This window comes from Hydra viridissima, unplaced genomic scaffold (assembly GCF_058129835.1).
Source record: "Hydra viridissima isolate aposymbiotic clone 2 unplaced genomic scaffold, HvirCarnegie_v1 scaffold_3, whole genome shotgun sequence".
NCBI lineage: Eukaryota > Metazoa > Cnidaria > Hydrozoa > Anthoathecata > Hydridae > Hydra > Hydra viridissima.
The window spans coordinates 6,674,664-6,698,881 of record NW_028324302.1 but is presented as its reverse complement, the minus strand read 5'-3'; the positions used below and the strand labels follow the sequence as shown (position 1 = coordinate 6,698,881).

The 24,218-nt window shown below is 29.6% G+C and overlaps 2 protein-coding genes across 5 annotated transcripts; both read right to left on the bottom strand.

Moving 5' to 3' along the window:
* Positions 1 to 230: 230 nt before the first annotated feature.
* Positions 231 to 12,868, bottom strand: LOC145202552 (uncharacterized). Of its 4 annotated transcripts, none has more exons than XM_090082554.1 (7): positions 12,687 to 12,868; positions 2,902 to 3,107; positions 2,069 to 2,351; positions 1,473 to 1,608; positions 1,100 to 1,286; positions 608 to 886; positions 231 to 500 (listed from the first exon to the last, which is right to left on the bottom strand). In XM_090082554.1, exons 2-7 carry the CDS (start codon positions 3,088 to 3,090, stop codon positions 318 to 320), a joined length of 1,257 nt encoding a protein of 418 aa, XP_089938680.1. In that variant the 5' UTR covers positions 3,091 to 3,107; positions 12,687 to 12,868; the 3' UTR covers positions 231 to 317. The 4 variants fall into 4 exon arrangements, with proteins under 4 accessions (XP_089938680.1, XP_089938681.1, XP_089938682.1 ...); XM_090082555.1 differs by lacking the exon at positions 12,687 to 12,868 and adding an exon at positions 3,794 to 3,817; XM_090082556.1 differs by lacking the exon at positions 12,687 to 12,868 and adding an exon at positions 3,587 to 3,608.
* A 1,777-nt stretch (positions 12,869 to 14,645) lies between these two features.
* Positions 14,646 to 20,908, bottom strand: LOC145180649 (uncharacterized). The gene is made up of 7 exons (XM_090083350.1): positions 20,780 to 20,908; positions 18,202 to 18,419; positions 17,706 to 17,988; positions 16,086 to 16,221; positions 15,715 to 15,901; positions 15,223 to 15,501; positions 14,646 to 15,115 (listed from the first exon to the last, which is right to left on the bottom strand). Exons 1-7 carry the CDS (start codon positions 20,811 to 20,813, stop codon positions 14,933 to 14,935), a joined length of 1,320 nt encoding a protein of 439 aa, XP_089939476.1. The 5' UTR covers positions 20,814 to 20,908; the 3' UTR covers positions 14,646 to 14,932.
* Positions 20,909 to 24,218: the final 3,310 nt, after the last annotated feature.

The window sequence follows — 24,218 nt, the reverse complement described above, 5'->3', positions numbered from 1 at the left end:
TTATGATTGTTATGATTATTACTACTATTATTGTTTTTATTATTATTATGATAAAAATAATAATAATAATGATAAACCAGAGCCTATTTACATTCCTTTTTTTAATACCTGAACTCATAGTTTAAGACTATCTGAGTTTCTTTAGTAATTTAAAACTTACAGATGACACAATGTTAATTAGCAGATGGGAAATAAAAGAAAAAAAAAAAGATTTAAGAACAACAAAATGATTTACAACTTCAGTTTGAACTTTGAAAAAATATGCATTTAAATATGGATCTAAAATAGATACAGTAATAATAATCGAAGTTCTTTAATTATTCTTGTGTTGGTCCGAAATATTCATAGTTTATTTGTTCAGCCGGAACTTCCATTTCTGAAAGAATACCCTTAACAGAGTGAAGGAAACGTGGGGGGCCGCAGAAATAAAACTCGTTTTCATTAGATGGCAGTGGTATGATTGATTCCAAAGCTTCTTTCGTCAAATGGCTATTGTGAGTCTAAAAGAGAAAAGCTAAATCCATTGAAAAACATAAACCAATTAGGAAAACGTTTAAAACAAAAATACTGACTAAATGACCGATTGTTAATCAACAAGTTTACTCACTACTATTTTAGATCCCGACGCCCCCGCTCCACAACTTGAATAAAACACGTGAGAGGTCAGCCTTTTGTTTTTGCATAGCTCTTCGACATGAAGTCTCATAGCAAAATGAGCTTCACTCTTTGCGCAATGAATGTAAACTATTGGTTTGCTGTCGTTTTGATTGGAAAGTAAATACTCCATCATGCTTATGATCGGAGTTAACCCCACTCCAGCAGAAATGAGAACCAGCGGTCGAGGTCCGACTGCTTTCAAAACGAATGTTCCACACGGATTTCCGACCTAAACAACAGCAAATAAATGACAAATCAAAACAAACATCTCGGTGTTGTTGTAAGACAACGCGTGTATTCTCGCGTATACTTAGAATACCAGCACGTAAAGTTTCTATCGTAGAGGTACAGGATCTTACAGAATACACCACGGTCCTCTTGACTTTGATTAACAACAGAGCGTTGATAGAACTAAGAGTAAGATATGAAAAAAGACTTTTACCAGAACTTCGTCACCAACATTGACATTATCATGAAAGTAGACGGACGCAACACCATCAGGCGAGCTGACGTTATGCGAGAGCTCCTTTTTAATGGAAACTCTGTAGAATCCGTGGTTGGGCATGCTTGACAAGCTGTAGTTGCGAACAATGTCATGATCAAACTTTTCAATTTTTCCCACAGGAATTCTGAGTTTAAAAAAAAAAGGTGTTTGTTAGGATATTTTTTCCTTTCAAAAAGTCGATTATTCAAGTTTATTTTAAGAAACATTGTGCGTTCATGTCGGCTCAAATGTTGCAAGAATGATTTCAAACTGTAAAATAAAAGACCAACAAATATAGAAACAATACAAAAGTTATACAAACAGTTCTTGCCTAAAGGAGATATACTGTCCAGGTAAGAACTCAGGAAGATCTTTTCCAGAGGGATCTTTTAGTATAAATGAAGTGATTTCTTCAGTCTCTTTGATCTTTTCCGACACAAGTAACGGTTTGAAGCCAACCCAGCCACCTGAAAAACGTTCATTTGTTAAATGTATGTTCGCAAATTTACTGTTTAAATTACTTATGGTTACTTCAAAGTATGCAAAAGAAAAAAGCATTCATTATTGCTCGTAAGGTTAAGTTTTTACTTTGAAATGGGTTTACATTAGACAGAACATTAAACATTAGTTTCTGAAACAGATCATGCAGCATTTAAATCTTTTAACTTATAATTTACTAAACTTATAAAAAAAAAATTTTATATTACAAGTTTTTCAAAACTTGTAAAGTACAAATAAAGGAGAATAAAAGATTGCAAGAGAATAAAAGCAATTTAAGTACAAGCTTTTTTTGCTTACGAAAGATGTTGAGAGTTTAATGAATATTTTGATTATGAAACGAGTTTTGCTTATAAAAAGTACATTTAGTCGATTTTATTTAAAGAAAAGCAAAAGCACCTAAATCTAAAAATACGTAAAAACTCACACCTTTGCTTTCGTTTTCTTTTTTGATGTTATTTTCCATACCAATAAACAAATTAGCCAAAAAGTTGTAACCTTCTTTCCAACCCTCCATGACTTCTTCGGTTGCTGCATCTTTAAGAACGTCTTTGATCGCTTGAAGCAGACAGTCTCCAACGATTGGGTAGTGTTCAGGCAGTATATTAAAACTGACATGTTTATGAGCTATAAGTTGCAACGCCTCTTGAAGCGCACTTAGATTGTCAGCGTTGGCAGCATACCCAAATACGGCATTAGCCAATGCTTGTGCCTAAAATATATATGAAAAAGTGACATCATTATTGTTAAGGTAAAAGCTAAAAATAGAGGTTTGTTAACGAGTTCGAGAGCGACTTTCGTCATCTTTTTTTTGATGCTACATTTTTAGCAGTTTAAAAATCTTCTAATTTCACTCGTTTCATCTAAATTTTTTGTGTAGAAATTTATAAGGCGCATGCTAGTTTACTAGATAAACACCATGTGTAAGCGAAATTTTTTATAAGAGTTTTTATAGGAGTAAGAAAGCACACCTACAAAAAATCATTAATGCAAATTAAAGCAGACAGGTATTCAAAAACAATCAAAAAATACCTTGTGAGGATTATAATTATTGTTTTGACATAGGGATTGATAATAGAGTAAATATTATCTTTTTCAATATTAAAGTATCCAGTTGGATCATAAACGGTTTAGATGACGTCACCAGGAGTTTGATGTGCGTATTTTATTTGATTTTCGAGTAATATTAATTCAAAGTCTTTTCCTCAAGTTAAACTTAGATATATTTACGTGAAAAAAAAAAATAAAATTAAAAAACTTACCTGAGGAGCAACGGTGTTGCTTTTCCCAGCTTTATGAAAGTGAGAGGCATTAAAGAGATTTTTAACAACTGGGTATTTGGTAAACATAATTTCATACATCCTTGTTGTCACTTTGGTTCCCTCAGTTGAAAGAGTTGGCGCTGTTAATTTCAGTATACGAATTGCAGAGTCACTAAGGTTTTCTGACATTTTTTGGTCGTAAATGCCTAAAACAAACAGAACAAATACATTTATGTTTTAAATCTTCTATTGGTTTTAAAAATTTGCATGAAGAAAGTGATTATTAGTGATTTTAAACATGCTAAATTATCTTCAGATTATCTCAAACCATTCTCATTCTTCAAAATCTTCTTAATAAACAACTTAGATAACTTTTCGAAAATGCATTGAATCTCCTTGACTATTACAAAAATAGATGCCAAGGTTAAAATGGTAATTCCTAACCAAAAACACTTCTCAGTGTTTTATATTGAGTTTAATAAACTGAATGACGAATAAGATCAATGGCTTAAAGATCATTTAAGCAGCATAATAAATAGCACAAGAGGGTTTTTTATTTCCTGACGCTTTTGAGTGAACAGAAAAATTATCGTATAATTTCTGTAACCCCTTTTGTAAGCCTCTCTTGGCAAAGAAAAGCTAGGAATGAGGATACTAAGCACGTATTATGTCAAAAAATCATTACTTCATGCTGCTTTCCGATCATTAGCGAAGTAAAATAACAACGTGAAGAACGGAAATAAAATGTATCAGATCAAAAGTTTAATTAACTACACTAAAACAAGCTTCGAGTTGGTATTTCTCCAAAATTCCGAATTAAAATAAACCGGTGTTTTTCAGATTAACACTCCCAAAAGATCAAAAGCGTCAGTGTTTATACTATTATTTATACTTTACACTCTTTGCTTGGTGTATTTCTAGCGCAATAAAAAATCTTTGCGTTGTTAAAATAATTCTATTTGCATTTTATTTCGTTCGTTTTAGTTTGTTGTGAATAAACAAACCGACGCAATTTTTTGAAAGTTAAGCATAAACAAATAAATTTTACTACGGCAACCTGGATGAGGTAACCTGAGTTTCTCCAATTTAAGAGAATGAAGAGTGAGATCTATTATCCCTTTTTTAAGGCTGAACTTACACAAAATATTTAGAAAAACTTAAAATTTTGGGCGTAAGAGTTAAAAATTTACAATTTCAAATTTCGAAAAATAAAACAGACGCAAGATTTATGCGAAATTTTCGAAATACTTTACTAACACTAGAACTATACAAAATTTGGGCGTTTTAATTTTTGGTGAGTTCCCTTCCTGATCGAAATACTGATGTGTTTTTTTTAAAAAAAACCTTTCAGAAGTTTGTTTATGAGAGAAGTCAAGGTTACAAGGTTTTATGAGCTTCGGAATATCCCGTATTTTGTAAATGTCTGAATATTTAAACGCAATTTATGATATCCTTTGACTATTTCTATTGTTAATAGATCAGGAGTCTATCTTATAAGTGTCTTACGCCTAATTAAAAAGCACTTTTGAACGTATTTACGAAAAAAAGTTTTCGTAGTTACATTAATCTTAGACATTTTCAGTATACATTTGGAAAAATAATTTATTTAACTTTAAAATAATAAGAAAAAGACTTTAAACGTAACTAGCCTTCTTACTATATAATATACTTCATGAATCATCTTATTTTGTAGCAATTTGAATTTTGAAATGTTCTTTGTATAAAACTATAAACACTCAAGTTTATATATTTGCTTACACATAAAATTTGGTATATACTTTAAGATATATATATCTTATATATATGTAAATATATCTTAATATAAAAGTTTCTTTCTATTCCTGCTTAGTCCTGCTTTCTATTCCTGCTTAGTCCTGCATCCAACGGATTTTAAATAAATGTTGTTGTTTCTCAGTTTGGAGTCCTTAAGGTCATACAAGATTATTTGAAAGAATACGGAGCTTAGTTAAACAGGTTAAAAAAAACTACCTTTGAAGGAGGAAAAAAGGCGATTTAATCCAAGCATTGCAAATTTTTAATATAATCAAAATCGTTAGGCCGTGTTCAGATGTAAATTGATAACAAGATAACATGAAATATAAGAGAAAAACTTGTAGATAAAGTTATATTGACACATTGTTTTTGTGTAATTTTTATCAAAACAAAAAACAAGCATAATAAAAGATTTTTAAGAATCTTGAAAACCACTCTAACTCTATAACAACTCATTTAGAGGGTTGTCTAAAAACGTCACTGTTACGTTACTTTTACACTTTAATTTAAGGATGTGTGTTATGGTTTTTCGTTAGTAATTAATAATAACGGATGTAAATACAAACTTCATTTTAACAGCATTTAAACAACATTTTAAATAAATCAAGTTTAAAACAAAATTTATATACTTAGACCTGCAAAGTTATAAGATTTTAGAAAAAAATTTTCGGTACTTCACAAATTTCAATTCAGATTTACGATTTTCTAAAAGTTTTCGTAAGTTATTTCGATATTGATGTAATTAACACAAATTTGGCTTTTGTAGGTTGGCCACAGGTATTTAATGGTTGAAAAGCAATGTTAACGATGTTACTAGAGGTTTCAAAATATACTTGTTATTTATTTTTTTTTTTTTGTATACTTAGCATAATGACCTGACCCAGAATTTTTAAATAAAGAGGAGTATATATCTTACGCAAACTATTTTTACTCGCATTTAATTCTTAGATTAAGAGTACTTAGAGATTTGGCCAGTATAATAATTAAACCTAAGCAATTAGGAAGAGCAAGGGCTTTATTTTAAAAACATGTTATGAAGTACAGACATCTTGCAATTCGTTTTTTATCTTTAGGATTTCCCTGTAAAAATTGCTACAGAATCTTTTATGCGCGTGAAGTCCGTAACTTTCGGTAAAAAATGCGCTAAAATCATTAATTTCCGTTTAAAAGAATTTATGACGAAACAACAGAGTTAATGCAAATCTCGACCGTTTTTAATAAAAAAATGACCGTTTTTAATAAAAATAAATAAATAAATAAAGATCCAAACATGTTTCTTCTTCGTTTTAAAAAAAAGTTCATTAAAAAACCAACTTTCTCTTTATTGCTCAAAAATGTTTTCTTGTTAATGAAATTTAAGATTATAGCGGTTTATGGTTTGTTTCAACTATACATAAAGAATTCAATTGTAAACATGATTTAATTAAAAGGTCATGAGAAGCATCATAACTCGTTTTTGAAAGAGGTTTTCTTGTTGGAGTTTTTTTTTTTCCCGGCCAAAACAACATCTTATGAGATTCTGTGTTCTAGTTGTGTCAACGGAAAGTAACAGTTGACCAGAATGTGGGTGCCACCAAGCTAGCGCCAAATTATCTATTAGGCAAGAAACGCAGTTGCCGTTGGAGGGGGGGGGGGGGACGTAGATAAAACTAGTTCTAATAATTAAAGAAACACTTCAATGTTGTTTTTTAACAATACTCTTCAGTGTTTATTGGTGGAAGGGATGATGTTTTGGAAACATTTATCTTATTTAAAATTTTCCTGCATTTGTTCTAGGTGATTTTATATTGCCAAAAATAATATAATACATAATTTGAGCATATCCACTTTTGGTCCCAAATATAAGGTGTCTTTTATACGTTTTTGTTAGTTTAGTCGAATCCTTCGCTGAGTAAAATAACTGCAGTAAACGGATTCTTATTCTTAACGAGCTTTTTCTTTTTTGTTATTGTTCTATGATTGTAGTTTGCTCAGTTAAATAAACTAGGTGATCAGCAAGGCGGGTGCAACTACAGGTCTTTTATAAAAAAATTAAAGTTTTGATATCTGAGCAGAACAATTACGAAAGACAAACTGTAAGACATGAAGCACATGCCATCTCTAAAAAAATTAACGAGATAAAACTTTTTTATTGCTATCATTTGGTATTAAATTTTATAGAAAACGAATATATATACGAGCAAAGACCTGATCTTAACCATATAAATACGAGCAAAAACCTGGTCTTGACCTGGGTTCTGTGGTTTGAGAATTAAAAGCATTTAAAAAAGTTTTAATAAGAAACGACATTGCAACTTACGAAGAAGCCAAAAATATATCAAACAATCAAAATCATTCAAAATCGTAAAAAGAAGATAGAAAGAAATAGTTTGATGGCAGTGTTGACAACAAAAGACAGTTTTGATATAAAAATTAGGATATTTTTTTTTTTAATTTTATATTTTCATTTCATCATTGATACACTAACTACGGATCAAAAACGACGCAACGACGCTTATATCTTGGAGCGATTTTTCGTCCTTGTAAACTTTTGGAACTTTGACAATCAAACAAAAATTAAAAAAGCGAAAAATTTAATACATATTTACGAAAGAGATTTAGATGATTTATTCATTCTGGAAAGAATTCGTTTAAAAGCGCATTTAAACAATAAATTTAAATCTTCCCTGGAAATTTGCAAGAAAGCGGATTTAAAGAAACATTTCCCAACTTCAACAACGCGTTTCAAATTTATTTTTTAACTAATTTATTTGGCAATCCAGTTGCAAATACGTCATCTATAAGATCATTTCCGAAATTGTCAAGAATTAAAAACAACTTCAGATTAACCATGAATCAAGAACTTCTTAATGCTTCATCCATATTGTCGTTGGAAAGTAAATTATGATAAGGTGATAAAAAACTCAGTCGAAGAAAAGTCAAAGAAGAAAATTTTTTAAAAATTGTAATAAAATGGTTCATTTAAAAACAAATAACAAATAACTTTTTGTAAAGATAATGCTTAAAAATTGTAATAAAATGGTTCATTTAAAAACAAATAACAAATAACTTTTTGTAAAGATAATGCTTAAATATCATGTTATTAAAAATCATACCTACCCATATGTTTTATATGTATCATAAGAAGGTTTCTGAATCTAACTAATGCTACTTTACTTTTCATTAAAAGGTCATCTTCGGAGGAAATTGCTAAAATAACAGACCTTTCTAAGACGTTTAACTTATAAACTATGTTCGTTTCTCAAAGATTTTCGAGTAGATCAAAGTTGTATTTATTAATTTAAACATTAAAGAATAGGAGCTTAATATTGTTAAAACAGAACAAATAACTTTGAAAAATGGGTCGAAGGAAATAAATTATCTGCATCAGTGATTAATAGCTTTTAAAACAGCCATCAGTGCCATCAAATGAGGACAATTACATAAGTATCCAGATTTTTCGAGAGTGAAAAATATGAATGATACTTTTTAAAACCTACAAATCTTTTTTCTGTAATTACTTACGGGAACAAAAAATGTAAAAAATGAAATATTTCTTTCAAAACTTAAGGAAATAATCATGCAGAAACAAAATTGAATGCTGTCATAAGTGAAATATTTCTTTTATTATATGTAATACTTTAGTTAAGGAATCTGTTCGATTTAAAGCAACTACTCTTTTTTAAAATGATCTTTTTTTTGTGTTTTCTTGAAAAAAGAAAGTCCAGGAGCGGATCTTAGGGGTGGAATATCCCTACAAATTTAAATTTGCCTGCCGTAATTTACGGATTTTGGCTATAGAGATTCCTGCCATGGCCACAACGGTTATTATTATACCTTACACATGTTTTATTCAATCAATAAATGCTGTGAAAAAAAAATTAAAACATCGATCTTTTATCAAATTTTCAATCGTGAAAATAAAATTTGGCCACACAGTTACAAACTCCTGGATTCGCGCCTGAAGTCTTTAATATTATTTTAGTCTATTTTATGTTTATTTAGTTAATATAACTAGTTAAAATGTTGCAAATATAATATAATTAGTTAATATGTTTAATTAGCCTATTCTATGTTCACTTTATAGGTATAACACCCGAAAGAACACATTTTTCTGTACATCAACTAAAACTTCTTCACTAAATTGTACCAAAATTTTTGAGTTGATACTCATTTACTTATAAATGTGGTTTAAGCATAATCCGTGCAGCATCTCGTTATAAAATAACCGATCTCAGCACAATCAATAAAGATTTGTGTTTATTTATACTACATCCACTGAACAATAAGACGATAGTTCCATTAAACATAGAATAAAAAAGCATTTATCTATGCATCTTGACTCACCGTCAGATTTTTCTATTTGGTTGTCACTCTTAGGGGATGAAGTTATTATTTTAAAGCAATTACTATCTCTAATCTACACAAAACTATTCTATTTAATTTGTTAAAATATCAATATGCATAAATTTTACGTTGGTAGTATGCAATATTTATATTTATTCACAGAAATATCGTATTTACCCACAATACTATATTTGTAATGGGGTCAATGATGATGCTACACAAAATCCCATTATAAAAATTTGCTGCTCCCAGCTACATTTATGGTTGTTGAAACAGCAATCTTATAAAAATGAAACGACAACAGTGATAAAAAGATTGAAGGATTAACAAAAAGAGCTTAAAAGACTGGTAACTGTAGTTATAAATTGAAATTTTCAATAAAATTTCACAAGAGTGATAAAACAGAGCAGTATATAGCTCTTCTAGCGCCTGAGCAAATATCGATATTCTACATTTGAGATTCCTTTAATTTATAACCTTGAATGAGCTGGAGTAAATAACGAACAGTTAAAGATTTAAGGAATAATTAACAGCACAACGTGCTCTAAAATATTACTTGATAGAGAATACGGCAAGTAAAAATCTTTTCTATTGTTTAAGATTTTTTTTCTTAAAAGTAACGGAATATTACATATTTACATAAATTTAAAATATAAATATATTTTTTTGTTTAATAAAAACATATTCTTAAATAACTTGTTAACTTTTCTGTTTTTCGTTTTTTAGAATAAATAACGAAAAAATGATTAAATAACAAAAAAATTAAATAAAAAAACAAATTCTCAGTATTCTCAGTTTGTTTTAATTTCAGTTTGTTTAATAGAAGTAAAGAAAAAATTTGTATAAGCTGACAACTGCTGACTAGCTTGACTATGTTGTCCAAAGAAACGTAGTTATTAGGTCTAAAATGATAATTGCTAACTAACTTGCAACTATTGTCAGTTATCGACATAGGAATTTATTAATATTAATAAATTCCTTTTACACAAGCAATATTGCTTGTGTAAAAATTTAAAATTACAAACAACTAGTATTTGTTATATAGTCTAAGTATCTTTTAGTTCTTAACAAACCCATGCTGTGTGCTAGAAGGTTAATAGCACAACAGCATGGTAGGCAGCTGAGATTCTTTTTAAGATAAAATATTTTTTATGCATTAGTTCTTCAGATAGATACTACAAAGTTATAAATGCTGAACTATTAGCTAAGTTCTGTGAGTAACCATAACTCAGAGGTTCCTTTTAGAGTTTTGTTACTTGGTTGTAATTATATTATATTATGTATGTATGCATAATATATATATATATATATATATATATATATATATATATATATATATATATATATATATATATATATATATATATATATATATATATATATATATATATTTATATATATACATAAAGTATACATGAGTTTTGGTTAAATGTGGTCCTAATACATAAAATACAGACCATTTTAGAAATGAAATAAGAGTATTTATCACTGGAAATTGCAATGAAGTAACTAAAAACCAAACATTTTTTGTGAAAATAAATAAAAAAAAACTAAGTCATTGACTTCTTATGCCTTATTTAGTATCTATTTATATCGTCTCTGGAAGCGTGCAAGAATTAGGTGTCATCTTGTAACATCACTGGTTTTCCCCTTAAATTATAAATCTTAGTTTTATCATCAAAATAAACATTTAATATGCTGCTTATTATAGCTTAAAAAGCACTGCTCTTGAGTTAAGTCTCCAAACTTTTAAATCTGAACCATAAACATGTTCAGGGATTTGGGTAAAGGGGCCATAGAAATCCCACCGCAGGATAATGATGTTATTCTTTCAGTTAAATATTTTGATATTTTTTCTGTGACATTTTGTTTAAAAAATTTTTACTAAAGTTTTATTTCAATTATTTTGTTAATCCTTTGATCCCCCACACCCTTGCTTACCTCTCGAGGTAAAAACATATAACATATATGGCAGCTAGAGAAAAAAAACGCATAGTATTAGAGGTGTGTAAAAAAATCGTTACATTAAAAAAAATAAATATTTTGATTGATGACATAATTTATGCAATACATACTATGTATTCAAAATAAATATTTTTTTTGTCAATCAAAAACATGCTAATGTTATTTTAACTTCATTTCAGCTCAGACAGTTCTGACACTGATTCATCATCATCCAGCTGACCTTTTTGAGGCAGGCCTTTAAAGAACTGCTTGGCCTCAGGCGTGCAAAAAGCCTTTAAAACCTTAAAGTCAGCATACTTGACAGTGCTGATTGGCAGTCTTTCAGTCTTTCAGATTTTGATTGGTTTTAATATGAACAGTGCTCTTTTAGAGCTTGGAAGATATGAACATCACTGGTTTACCACATGTGGTACTTTTTTCATGTATAAATTTACGGGTTACTTAATTTTTTTTTAATGATTTATATAACTGTAATGATGCAGCAACAAATTTGCTATATAGTAGTGGGAATAACTCTAAAAATCCGATAATGAGACATCATTGGTGTTCACTTATATATATATATATATATATATATATATATATATATATATATATATATATATATATATATATATATATATATATATATATATATATATATATATGTATGTATGCCTCTGTAAAAATACCATGCTTCTGTTAAAGAACGGTAGCAACTGTTCTATCTTTAAATAATGATTTTCATTCTCGATGAATATCATTACTTAAAGATAGAACAGTTACTTCCAACCAAATAAGAATTCGCACAAAGAACAATCTTAAAAATGGAAACAGATTCTCATTTCATATTTTAAAGACAAACTTGTAAGTAAATATTGAACTCCATTCCAAAAATTTTTTGTTTTGAAAAATGCGATTACAATCAGCACGAAATAAATGTTTCTCTTGAATTAATTTATTCAAAGTCAATCTCCTCATAAAATAACAGCTCACAAATTAAGTCATCTAAATCTTTTTTTATAGTTTTTACCAGTTTTGAAAAAAAATTTTAGAAAAATAATGTTCCAAAAAGGTAATTTTCGGCGAATTCATACCTGCTGAGTTTCTAGTACCAAGGTTGTATCAAAGTCGATTTTCACTAGAGAAGAAAATATAGGCCAGGTACAATTTTATCATAAATTTTGGCCGGAAGCTGTTTTAATTTTTGCAAACTGGGAAGCAGATAGTGCTTCTGATTGTCATAACAGAAAATTTAATATTTTTAAGCACGCACAGTGGACTTAATAGATACATGATGTTTATATGTATTATAATGAAGTATGCATAATTCAACAAAAAATTTACCAAAAAATCAGAAGGAATAGTTTGTATTGCCTGAATTTCTCAAATAGCAATATCATTCAAAACACTAAATATTGGGTAACGCAGAAAATATTGGGCCCCCTTGACTCCCACTTGATTTAAAAGTAATGATCAATTAGATTATAAACTAAAAAAACAATTTTTGTTTACACAATTCAAAGAGAAACTTTTTTTACTTTTGAAGCAGTCACTAAAAGTCGTGTATCAGAGTTCTTTCAAGTGTCATTAACCAGCGTACATTTAAAAAACTAGTTAATATTGAGGATCCATTCTTAACTCTTGTCATTTTTGAAAAAGCTCTTTACAGTTTGTAATTGGGAGTGTTAAAAAGAAAACAAGACATATTCTCTACATTTAGAAACATTAATTCTACTTACTTCTTCGAATTGCTTGCAAACTTAAGGTGATATATTTTTCTCACTCTAGATGAATTTGAAAAACTGAACTATTTCAACTTGAACACAGCATCTAACTCTGAGTGCTAAACTCTACACAAAGCAATCTTAATGCCGACAGAATTTCTTCCAAGCACGTTTTCAATATAGGAAAAAAGTGATTAATCCTAAATTGTTTCTGCATTATTTAAAATTAATTCATTTTCTCTATTCTCAGAGAAGATTTTAGTAGTTCCAGATGGTGCTAGTTATTTAAGTACCAATACAAATAGAAACATTTTTTCTGAAAGAAATTCTTTTTTTAAACTTTTTATTGTAAAAGAAAAGTTTTAAAATAATAAGGATGGCATTTAATTAGTGTTGTTACGACTTTGAAATTATTCGACTGTCGACTAAATCGATTAATGTATTTTTCAAAGTCGAAAAATACATTAATCGATCAATGTATTTTTCGAAATAAAAAATTTTATTTTATTTAAATATTTCGACTAAATCGACTTTTAGTCGACTTAGTCGAAATATTCAAACTTTATTTAAATTTAGATTTTATTTAAATCGACTAATACATTTTAAAAATCGACTAAGTCGACAAAAAGTCGATTTAGTCGAAATATTTAAATAAAATTTTTCATTCAAAAATAAATGGACTAAAAATTATCAAGCAATATTAAAGTGTAAGATTATAATACTTGAATATTATAATCATATACTTTAACGTTACTTAACTATTTATTTTTTAGATGCTATGAAACAAATAGAACTTTAAGAGAATAAACAAAAAAACTAAAGTAAAAAAATTGAAATATGAATTTTAGGATGATTACCCGACTAAATCGACTTTTAGTCGATTAGTAGGAGACCCAAAGTCGATTAAATCGACTATTCGATTTTTAAAAGTCGACTTATTTCGTCTTTCGACTAGACTTTTAGTCGATTTAGTCGAAGTTGATAACAACACTACATTTAATATACATTTTAGCTTTTGTTGAAAGAGCAAGGAGCACCTAAAAAATGTTGGTTGAAGTTGAAGTCTTTGTCAAATTTACTTCCACCAACTTCCACTTCCACTTCCACACCATTTCCACTTCAAGAGAATTTTGAACAATTTCTTTTGAAAAATTGTGAGGAAGGAAAACGGAAGAAATTAAAAACATAAGTTTTAATTTTTTACTCGAATCAAACATTTCTTAAACAATCAAACATTTTTTAACGAATCAAACATTTCTTAACGAATCAAACATTTCTTAACGAATCAAACATTTCTTAACGAATCAAACATTTCTTAACGAACCAAACATTTCTTAACGAACTAAACATTTCTTAACGAAAAATTAAAAAAGAGAAGAAATTCAATTGCATCTACACAGATAATAATAGCTCGATTAGTAAGGTTGGCGACAATTCTGTAACTATTTTAGGATTTTTTACTAAAAAGTCGAGACCAGAAACAAACGCTATTCAAAAGACAACAGGAAAAACTTGTTTCAGAGAAACATTAGTCAGCGGTCAAAATATAAACATCTACAGTTACTGACTTCTTTTGTTAATATAAAAAACTTGAAAAGTGGTCGAAAGTTGAACTTCCAGATATTGCGCTTTATTTGAACCAGCCGTGACACTGTGATGTTTTTTTAGTTTATCAAATATTTTTAAGTACATTCACTAATTAAAATTCAGTTTTAAATAGTTATCTTTTAACGTAAGCTGCATGTTGCTATAAAATGATATCCGAGATTCTTACACAAGTGTTTGATAGTTATTATTAACATCGCTCCCGGATTTATATAGGGTGATAGGGGAGAGAGAAAGAAGGGGAAGGGAACTTTAATCTTGAAATAGATTGCGCATGATAATAATGAAATATATTACAGATTTTGTCAAACATAATTAAAATATTTTCAATATACTGCTAACACCTTACTAGGAAAAATTTAAATCAAATTAATGGTGTTCAACTTTTATTAAGAATTATTTCTGACTTTTTATTTCTTTAAATCAACATTAATAAAGATTCGTTTTACAAATATTAATTACGTAACAAATATCGAAAATATAAATAATAACAAGGAGAAGACCACGTATACGCTAAGTGTCTTTGAAATTTAGACTTCGTAAATCCCGAAGGAAAAATTTGTAAAGAACTGCATATTCTTATTTACCTTCATGAAAATCTACACATGGATCTAAAAAAAAAAAAAGGACTCCAAAAATTAATTGATGATCTTAAATTATTCTTGCGTTGGTCCGAAATATTCATAGTTTATTTGTTCAGCCGGAACTTCCATTTCTGAAAGAATACCCTTAAAAAAGTGAAGGAAACGTGGGGGGCCGCAGAAATAAAACTCGTTTTCATTAGATGGCAGTGGTATGATTGATTCCAAAGCTTCTTTCGTCAAATGGCTATTGTGAGTCTAAAAGAGAAAAGCTAAATCCATTGAAAAACATAAACCAATTAGGAAAACGTTTAAAACAAAAATACTGACTAAATGACCGATTGTTAATCAACAAGTTTACTCACTACTATTTTAGATCCCGACGCCCCCGCTCCACAACTTGAATAAAACACGTGAGAGGTCAGCCTTTTGTTTTTGCATAGCTCTTCGACATGAAGTCTCATAGCAAAATGAGCTTCACTCTTTGCGCAATGAATGTAAACTATTGGTTTGCTGTCGTTTTGATTGGAAAGTAAATACTCCATCATGCTTATGATCGGAGTTAACCCCACTCCAGCAGAAATGAGAACCAGCGGTCGAGGTCCGACTGCTTTCAAAACGAATGTTCCACACGGATTTCCTACCTAAACAACAGCAAATAAATGACAAATCAAAACAAACATCTCGGTGTTGCTGTAAGACAACGCGTGTATTCTCGCGTATACTTAGAGTACCAGCGCGTAAAGTTTCTATCGTAGAGGTGCAGGATCTTACAGAATACACCACGGTCCTCTTGACTTTGATTAACAACAGAGCGTTGATAGAACTAAGAGTAAGATATGAAAAAAGACTTTTACCAGAACTTCGTCACCAACATTGACATTATCATGAAAGTAGACGGACGCAACACCATCAGGCGAGCTGACGTTATGCGAGAGCTCCTTTTTAATGGAAACTCTGTAGAATCCGTGGTTGGGCATGCTTGACAAGCTGTAGTTGCGAACAATGTCATGATCAAACTTTTCAATTTTTCCCTTGGGAATTCTGAGTAAAAAAAAAAGGTGCTCGTTAAGATATTTTTTCCTTTCAAAAAGTCGATTATTCAAGTTTATTTTAAGAAACATTGTGCGTTCATGTCGGCTCAAATGTTGCAAGAATGATTTCAAACTGTAAAATAAAAGAGCAGCAAATGTAGAAACAATACAAAAGTTATACAAACAGTTCTTGCCTAAAGGAAATATACTGTCCAGGTAAGAACTCAGGAAGATCTTTTCCAGAGGGATCTTTTAGTATAAATGAAGTGATTTCTTCAGTCTCTTTGATCTTTTCCGACACAAGTAACGGTTTGAAGCCAACCCAGCCACCTGAAAAACGTTCATTTGTTAAATGTATGTTCGCAAATTCGCAAATTCACTGTTTAATTCGTTTATGAATTACTTCAAAATATCTATATGTAGCTTTCCAAACTTGTATGAAAGTTTTTTATATTACAATTTTTTCAAACTTGTAAAATAAAAAGTTTACAAATAAAGGAGAATAAAAAATTTAGAAAATGGAATTTAAAAAATATATAAAAAAGCAATTTAACTCTAAACACACAGCGTAGGACAACTCTAAACACACAGCGTAGGACAACTCTAAACACACAGCGTAGGACAACTCTAAACACACAGCGTAGGACAACTCTAAAACACACAGCGTAGGACAACTCTAAACACCATATATTTGGTATGTTGTACTATATTTTTTGTGGGTTGATAATATTACGTTTTCTGTTTCATCATATACTTGCTGTATTACATCTATAATAGGGTATATAAGCAGGCTCGCCGTGAACATAAACAAAGAATGTTCAGAATATAGCGAACCGCAGTAGTTAGAAAACAGCATTGATTCATCTGACACCACAGAAGGATGTGAGTCCACGGATAAAGATAATAAAGACGAGAAAAACTACTCTTGTAGGGACTTTGCGTGTGAATAAAAAAAAGTCTCAAAACTTGCCATGCAGGCAACAAATGACAAGTCCCTTTTTTCAGCAAAACTATACAAATCAGAAAATTGTACACTCACAGTTTATAAATTTAAGATAAACAACAAAGTTCTGGTATTCAGGTATCAAATAAGATATTGCATAAAAAACAAAACTATAACAGCTTTTTCCAAATGTAACAAATATGTGGTAAATGTTTTTTCAAAAAACTTCAACATGTGTAAAAAGTGCACGGAAAGTTTGAAATAATTTGATGTGAAATATAAAAAGCAAGAATTTATAAACATGGGTCAATTGATTGGTTAAAATAGGTATATGTAAACTAACGGCGTGTTTAGTGTTAAGTAAAAGCTTTTTTTGGTTAAGAAAGGAGTTAAGAGTTTAAGAAGTGTTTTGCTTATGAAATGACTTTTTGCTCATGAAAAGAGTTTTGATTATTAGACAAGTTTTGATGAACAAAAGAATAATTTATTCAAATGGGATTATTTTTCGGCTTGCAAAAGAAAAACTTATTATTAATATTTTTTTCGGCTACCAAAAGATTTATCTGAAAACTTATTAATAATATTTTTTTATAAATTTGACTCTTTTGTCTGTTATGATTCAAATTGCAAATGTAAAAATGATAATTTAGTCACAAAGAGCAACTAGTTTTTATTGCTAAAAGATTTATTGCTAAATAGAGCAATAACAAGCGAAAGTACCATCCAAAAACTATTTTCAGAAAAAATCAAAAATGACATCCCATAAAAACCGGCAGCCGAGGTTACTTGGCGTATCTTTAGCTGCATTTAGTCAAATTGATATAAAGAAACACAAAAACACCTAAATCTAAAAACACAAAAAAACTCACACCTTTGCTTTCGTTTTCTTTTTTGATGTTATTTTCCATATCAATAAACAAATTGGCCAAAAAGTTGTAACCTTCTTTCCAGCCCTCCATAACTTCTTCGGTTGCTGCATCTTTAAGAACGTCTTTGATCGCTTGAAGCAGACAGTCTCGAACGATTGGGTAGTGTTCAGGCAGTATATTAAAACTGACATGTTTATGAGCTATAAGTTGCAACGCCTCTTGAAGCGCACTTAGATTGTCAGCGTTGGCAGCATACCCAATTACGGCATTAGCCAATGCTTGTGCCTAAAATATATGTGAAAAAGTTACATACTTATTATTAAAATATTATTAATAAAAACAATTATTAAACAAGCTCGTGACTAACTTTCATCTCTTAATGCATTTTTGATGCCAAGTTGTCAGCTTGTGAAACTAATTTTAGCTTTGTTATATAATAAACATCTAATGTAAGCTCATAATAGCTCGTATACGAGCAAACATCATTGTAAAACATACTTGAGGAGCAACAGCTCTGCTATTCCCTAATTTTTGAATGTGAGAGCCGTTGAAAAGGTTTTTAACAATCGGGTATTTGCTAAACATGATTTCATACATCCTTGACGTCACTTTGGTTCCCTCAGTTGAAAGCGTTGGTGCTGTTGATTTTAGTATTCGAATGGAAGAGTCACTGAGCTTTCGTGACATTTTTTGGATCTGAATATATGGATGAATGCCTAAAAAAAAAGAGAAAAAACGTAAACATTGTTAAAACATTGTTCTTTTAACTCACTTAAAACCAAGGATTTTAATTTCTAAAAACTGCAGTGAACGTTTAGTTGCTATAACATAGCCAAATGAATGGTAGTTTGGTGTAATATACCCATCAATTAAAAGTAAATATTTTCAACTCTTTTATAAATGTTTTGAAAAACGTAATCATTATTAATTTAATAATAGAAATAAAAGCTCGTAAATTAAAAGTTGTTATTGTTCTTTTGGTCATCTCAATATTTGTCATTGGAAATGCATTGTGACCAGATCGATCAGCTTGTTGATATTTTATTTGGCCCGAACGTTCTCAATCTTTATTTACGTCTATTATTACCTCTGCAAAAGTTTTCCGTCATATTACGATTCTTGATAGGGATGTGTTTTTCTATAGTTTTAACTGTTTTAGTTATTGGTGGCGGGAAAAGTTAAAAAATTGTTAATGCGAATTACTAGTAGCATTTTTTTAATACCATCCTATTACCATTTATTTTTGTAGTAGATAGATATTCAACTTAATTTACAAAAAAGTACCAAAAGAAATAGGGCTTTAAAAATTGGTTTTCTGAAAGAACAATCAAAAATTTTATTTTTTTTAAGGATGAGCCTTAATCAACCTTAAAGGCGAGTCTATTCAATGGACGTGAAGAAAGTAATCTTATTTGCATCTACCTATATTACATTAAACAATACATGCTGTAATACGTGCAGATAATTCGGCAATCTATTTCAAGTAATACTCCGATTTTATACCATTCTTGGCCTTAAATTTGCAAAGTTAAGGCTCACATGGCTTATTTCTAACACGCGGTTTTACAATCAATTTGCGTCACCACTAACTGTCACGGGTTTTATTTCATAAAGTTAACGGATATCACTCGATAAAACAAAATCAAACACAAAAGAAACACAAGGCGATAATTCTTGAAAGTATGCAGTTTTTTCTCTGCTTTTAATTTTTTGGTGTATGGTAACGCCTATGCACAACTTATAATAGAGAGAAGATAAAAAAGTCATACATATATTGCTATTTGTAATTTGTTAAAAAACTTTGTAACTACGTAATGGTGTTAAATAAAAGCTTCAGCTCTTAATGTTGCATGAAGAGATTAACTCATTATATTTCAAGTTACAATCATCAGCTTATCTCATCGAACCAATTATGTAGCACAGTATAAAGCTTATATAATGATTATTAATATTACATGCTAATCTCTTAACAGCATGCGTACAAATAATTCTTTACAGTTATCTCGTGATACAACTTTCTCTTAAGTATTAGTATATTTAACATAGCATTACATTTGATCTTTTCAAAAGGTGTAAGTTTTACAGACCGTAAAATAATCCATTATATTTAAGCAGAGTTTTACGGTCTTTGGACCAAATTATTTGCTTGTGAAACTGGGATTTCTTATTCCACATGTGTAAAAAAGATAAGAGCTCTCAATCAATATCTACTTCAAAGATTGATTCCTAAATTGAATAAAAAGCTCGTTATCTGTTTTTGTAAAGATCTGTGGACCCTAAACTCGTTCATGTTTCCTAATCACTAGTGACAGAAGAAAACCACAGTAAAAAAAAAAAGAAAACTACGGAAAAAGCACAGCAAGAAAATGCCACATTTTTGTTGAGATTCTTAAAAGAATGTAGCATTTTATTGCTGTGCTTAAGAGTTCTTAATAAGAATGTGATACTTTGTTACTGCGCTTTTTCCGTGGTTTTCTTTTTTCATTCTTTTACCGCGATTTTCGTTTGTCTCTACTAATCATGAGTAACTATAAAAATGATTTCAAATAATGAACTTGCTGTTTGCGCTGCCGTTCTTTTTTGTATATTGAGTTGTAGGTAACTTTATGCAGATGAAAGCTATTCAAGTTATGGTAAAAATATCATAAATAAATGTTTTGTTGTGCACTCCGACAGTCACTCATGAGGTCCTTTAATTCCTGGGACATTTTATACAGCTCCTTTTTTATAAAATGTCATTTTTTTATTTTTACTCGTCTGTTAGTTTATTATGAATAAGCAGTTCATTTTAAGCGATTAAGTGCATGTCTATTCTGTTCGAAAATAACACCACTAGAGGCTCATTCCATTCAGAAATAACACTACAAGAGGTTCGTTCTGTTCAAAAATAACACTACTAGAGGTTCGTTGAGATGAAAAAAAAAGTGACTAGGAAAAAAGCTAATTGTTCATATTAGCATTTTTAATTGGCATGATAAAGTTATTCTCCGAGTGAAAACCCATGCTTAAATATTTTGACGAATTTTTTACTTTAAAATGTAGAATACCATATCGAAAGTTGTAAATAAATACTCACTTTTTCCTCCTATCAAACATTTATATGGAAACATCTTGCCCAGCACGATTGTCAGTTGAGAATTAATTTTAGCTACTATCGTAGACAATTAAAAAAAAAAAGAGCCATCATAGCTTATCGGAGTTATGGCGATGACTTCAAATAATTAGTATAACGATTAAGATTTTTTGTGCAGTTTGGACGACAAACGTAAGAGGGATGTTAGTAAAATTTAACAATTTTAACGCACTAAAAAAGTTAAAACTAAATTTAGTAGACTAGATTTATTTAAAAGGTAAGCTTAAAATTTTTCTTTGTTAGTTACTTCTTGCTTCAATATATCTAACAAGGCTTTTATCAAAGTCGTCTACATTAAAAACAAAGACAATTAAGTAGCGATGAGTAAGATGTAATTCTGACGGAGCCGAATTTCATACGAATATTTACATATACTTTTTCTCAGAAAATCTATCTACAACTATTTTACAATAATTGAATTAATGTGTAAGATCAGAAATGTAACAAAAGGATTCTATGATTCACCATATAAGTAAACTATATAGCAAACCCTTTAGCGAGTTGATTTTAAAGTGTTTAAATAACTCCAATTGCAATTAAAACGCGTCAATAATTGAAAAATTAAAAGAAGTATAATAACAACTTCAAAATTATTTTACCGCCTGAAAACGTATTTTAAAAAAATCAATCAAAGAGATTTGATAGAAGTTCATTAAATGATTAATTGTCGAGGGATTAATTGGTGATTATTGGTTTATAAAGTGGTAGAAAAAAAGAATATGCGACTTACACGTTTAGAAAAAAAAAAAAAAAAAGAACACGCGACCTACACATTTAGAAAAATACCTTTTATTCTCAGCGATTGATGATAATTAGTATATATATATATTTATTTTTATAATGTTTAGTGTTAATACATATCTTTAAAAAGATCATAAAGATTTTTCTTATGTAACTAACAATTATGTTTTATAGTAGCCAAAAATTTAGTGGAAAAAATGATAAATACAGAGATGTTTAGTTTGTTTTATATTGAGAAAAATTAAGAAAGTTCAACGTTTATATAACAAATAGTCAAAATAAATAATAAAATAATTAACAACAGAAACAACCTTTTTTTTTCCTTTGCGAAAGGTATATTATTGCTTTATACATTACCTACAACAATTTGTTAATATTTTGTTACGTGTCCTATATTTTTTTAAACTTAAATAAGTCTTTTGGGCATGTTGTTGACTAGTTTTTGACAAGTTGATAACAGAATAGCGTACCATGATGCTTTTACAACCTCCCACAGATCCTTTTTGTTCATAGGCTTTTGTTTTCCTGCTGCATCTTTTAGAATTTTCCATAAATTTTCTATTGGATTTAAATCCGGCGATTGTGCTGGTTAATCCAACTGTCTTATACCATTATTTTGGAACCATCTCTTTGTGATAGAAGCCGTATGTTTTGGGTTTTTGTCTTGTTGAAACATCCAAAGCAAGGCATGTTATTCTCAGCATACAGAAGCATTATTTATTGAAGTATATTAACATAAATGTCAGCTGTCATAAAGTCTGTTATTAAATACGTAGGACTAATACCAGATGACGAGAAATATCCCCGTACCATAATACTTCCACCAAACTTTATTGTTTTCTTGTGGGTCAAACTCTTAATTTGGTGGTCTGCGGACAAATCGCTTACCATCTGATCCAAAAATGTTAATTTTAGATTTGTTTGTCCGCAAAACTAAGCTCCATTTTTTTTTTAATCCATGCAAAATATTTATGAAAAAACTCTTTTCTAGCTTTTACATGTCGTTTTTTTTAACAAAGGTAAACTTCTACTGATCTTGAAAACAAATTTTCTTCAACTGAGCGTCCTCTAATCGGATGTGAGGTTGTATTTGACTCAAAACTTTTTAAAATGGTGTTGCTGTAGATAAACGGATCCTTTTTAGCTTCACGAATAATTAATTTATCTTCTCGGTAAGCTGTTTTTCTTTTGCGACTTCTAGGTTCCACACTTTCTTTTGGTTTTAAAGCGTTTTTGATTATTCCAACAAGACGCTCAATTATTCTTGAAATTTGATTGGATTTGAAGAGGAGGGGTAGCAGAGAGTTCTCATTTTGACTAACTATGAGGTTATCACCCCTCCGCCCCCTCTTCATATGTCTGTGATATAACGGAGTCAAACAAATATTCTAATAGCAATAACAGTTTAAAACTAAAGAAAAATAGCAATTAACTATTTTTTTATTTAATATTTATCCCACCAAATTTCCAGCTACTTTAAGCATAATTTTTAGTTACATAAGAAAAATCAAAGAGAAATTAGTAATTTTTTTTATAGATATGTGTTAACACAATATATGTATTAACATATATTATGATATATGTTAGTATATATAATGTTAAGATATATGTATTAACACTTTTTTATAGATATATGTATTAACACTAAACATAAAAATAAAAAAAGTTATATAAGTTATTATCAATTACTGAGAATTGAAGGTATTTTTCTAAATGTGTAGGTTTTTTACTATTTTGGTATTTGGTGTAAGTATTTACTATTTTTTCCACCACTGTATATTCGTTTGCCTGCCGTTAGTTTTAATGATTAGATATTCTATGTGTTGAGAAACGCAGAACCGTGCTTTTTAATCTTACTCTACCCTGGGTTCTGTATACATAAATACAAACTGAATATGTAATGAACTTCAGTGAGTTAACAGTGATAATTACAAAACATAACCATAAAAGTTACTAAACTTTGAGTTTTAAAACTACACCCTCGCCTATCAAACATGTGAAAAAAAACAAAAAAAAAAAAAACAGCTCTTAAATGAGCTTGAGAGAGTTCTCTAACATTTTGAACTCAGCTCAAACAAAAGTTTATAAAAGTATGTTGAATTTCGCTCGCTTTTTGAAATTCGATGGACTTGCTTTATACTCTAAGACCGTTTTAGAAATAAACAAGAATTATTATCAAACCATATCGTAAAAAGAAAAAAATACTAACCAACTTTAGTTATGATTATGAATAAACTACTTAGTGACATTTGTTTTATAACTAGTCGTGTATTATCTGTTACCGAGCAACAGAAGGTAGATGATTTACAATGACTTTACGAAAGAATTGAGGGTGGAATGCAAGAACCGAACTTCAAATTTGAAGTCGAACTTCAAACCTTAAGGGTGGAATGCAAGAACCGAACTTCAAATTTGAAGTCGAACTTCAAACCTTAAGTGCGACTTGAGCGAATGCACAAAGCGAACTTCAACTCAAGTCAGACTTGAAAACCGCTAAAAATAGACCTTTTTCAAGTCTGACTTCAAACCAGACTTGAGAGAGCAAAAATTCCTTCCGAATGCAAGAAGCGGACTTGAAATTTCAAGTCAGACTTCAAATCTCAAGTCTGACTTGAACGGAATGCAAGAAGCGAACTTGAAC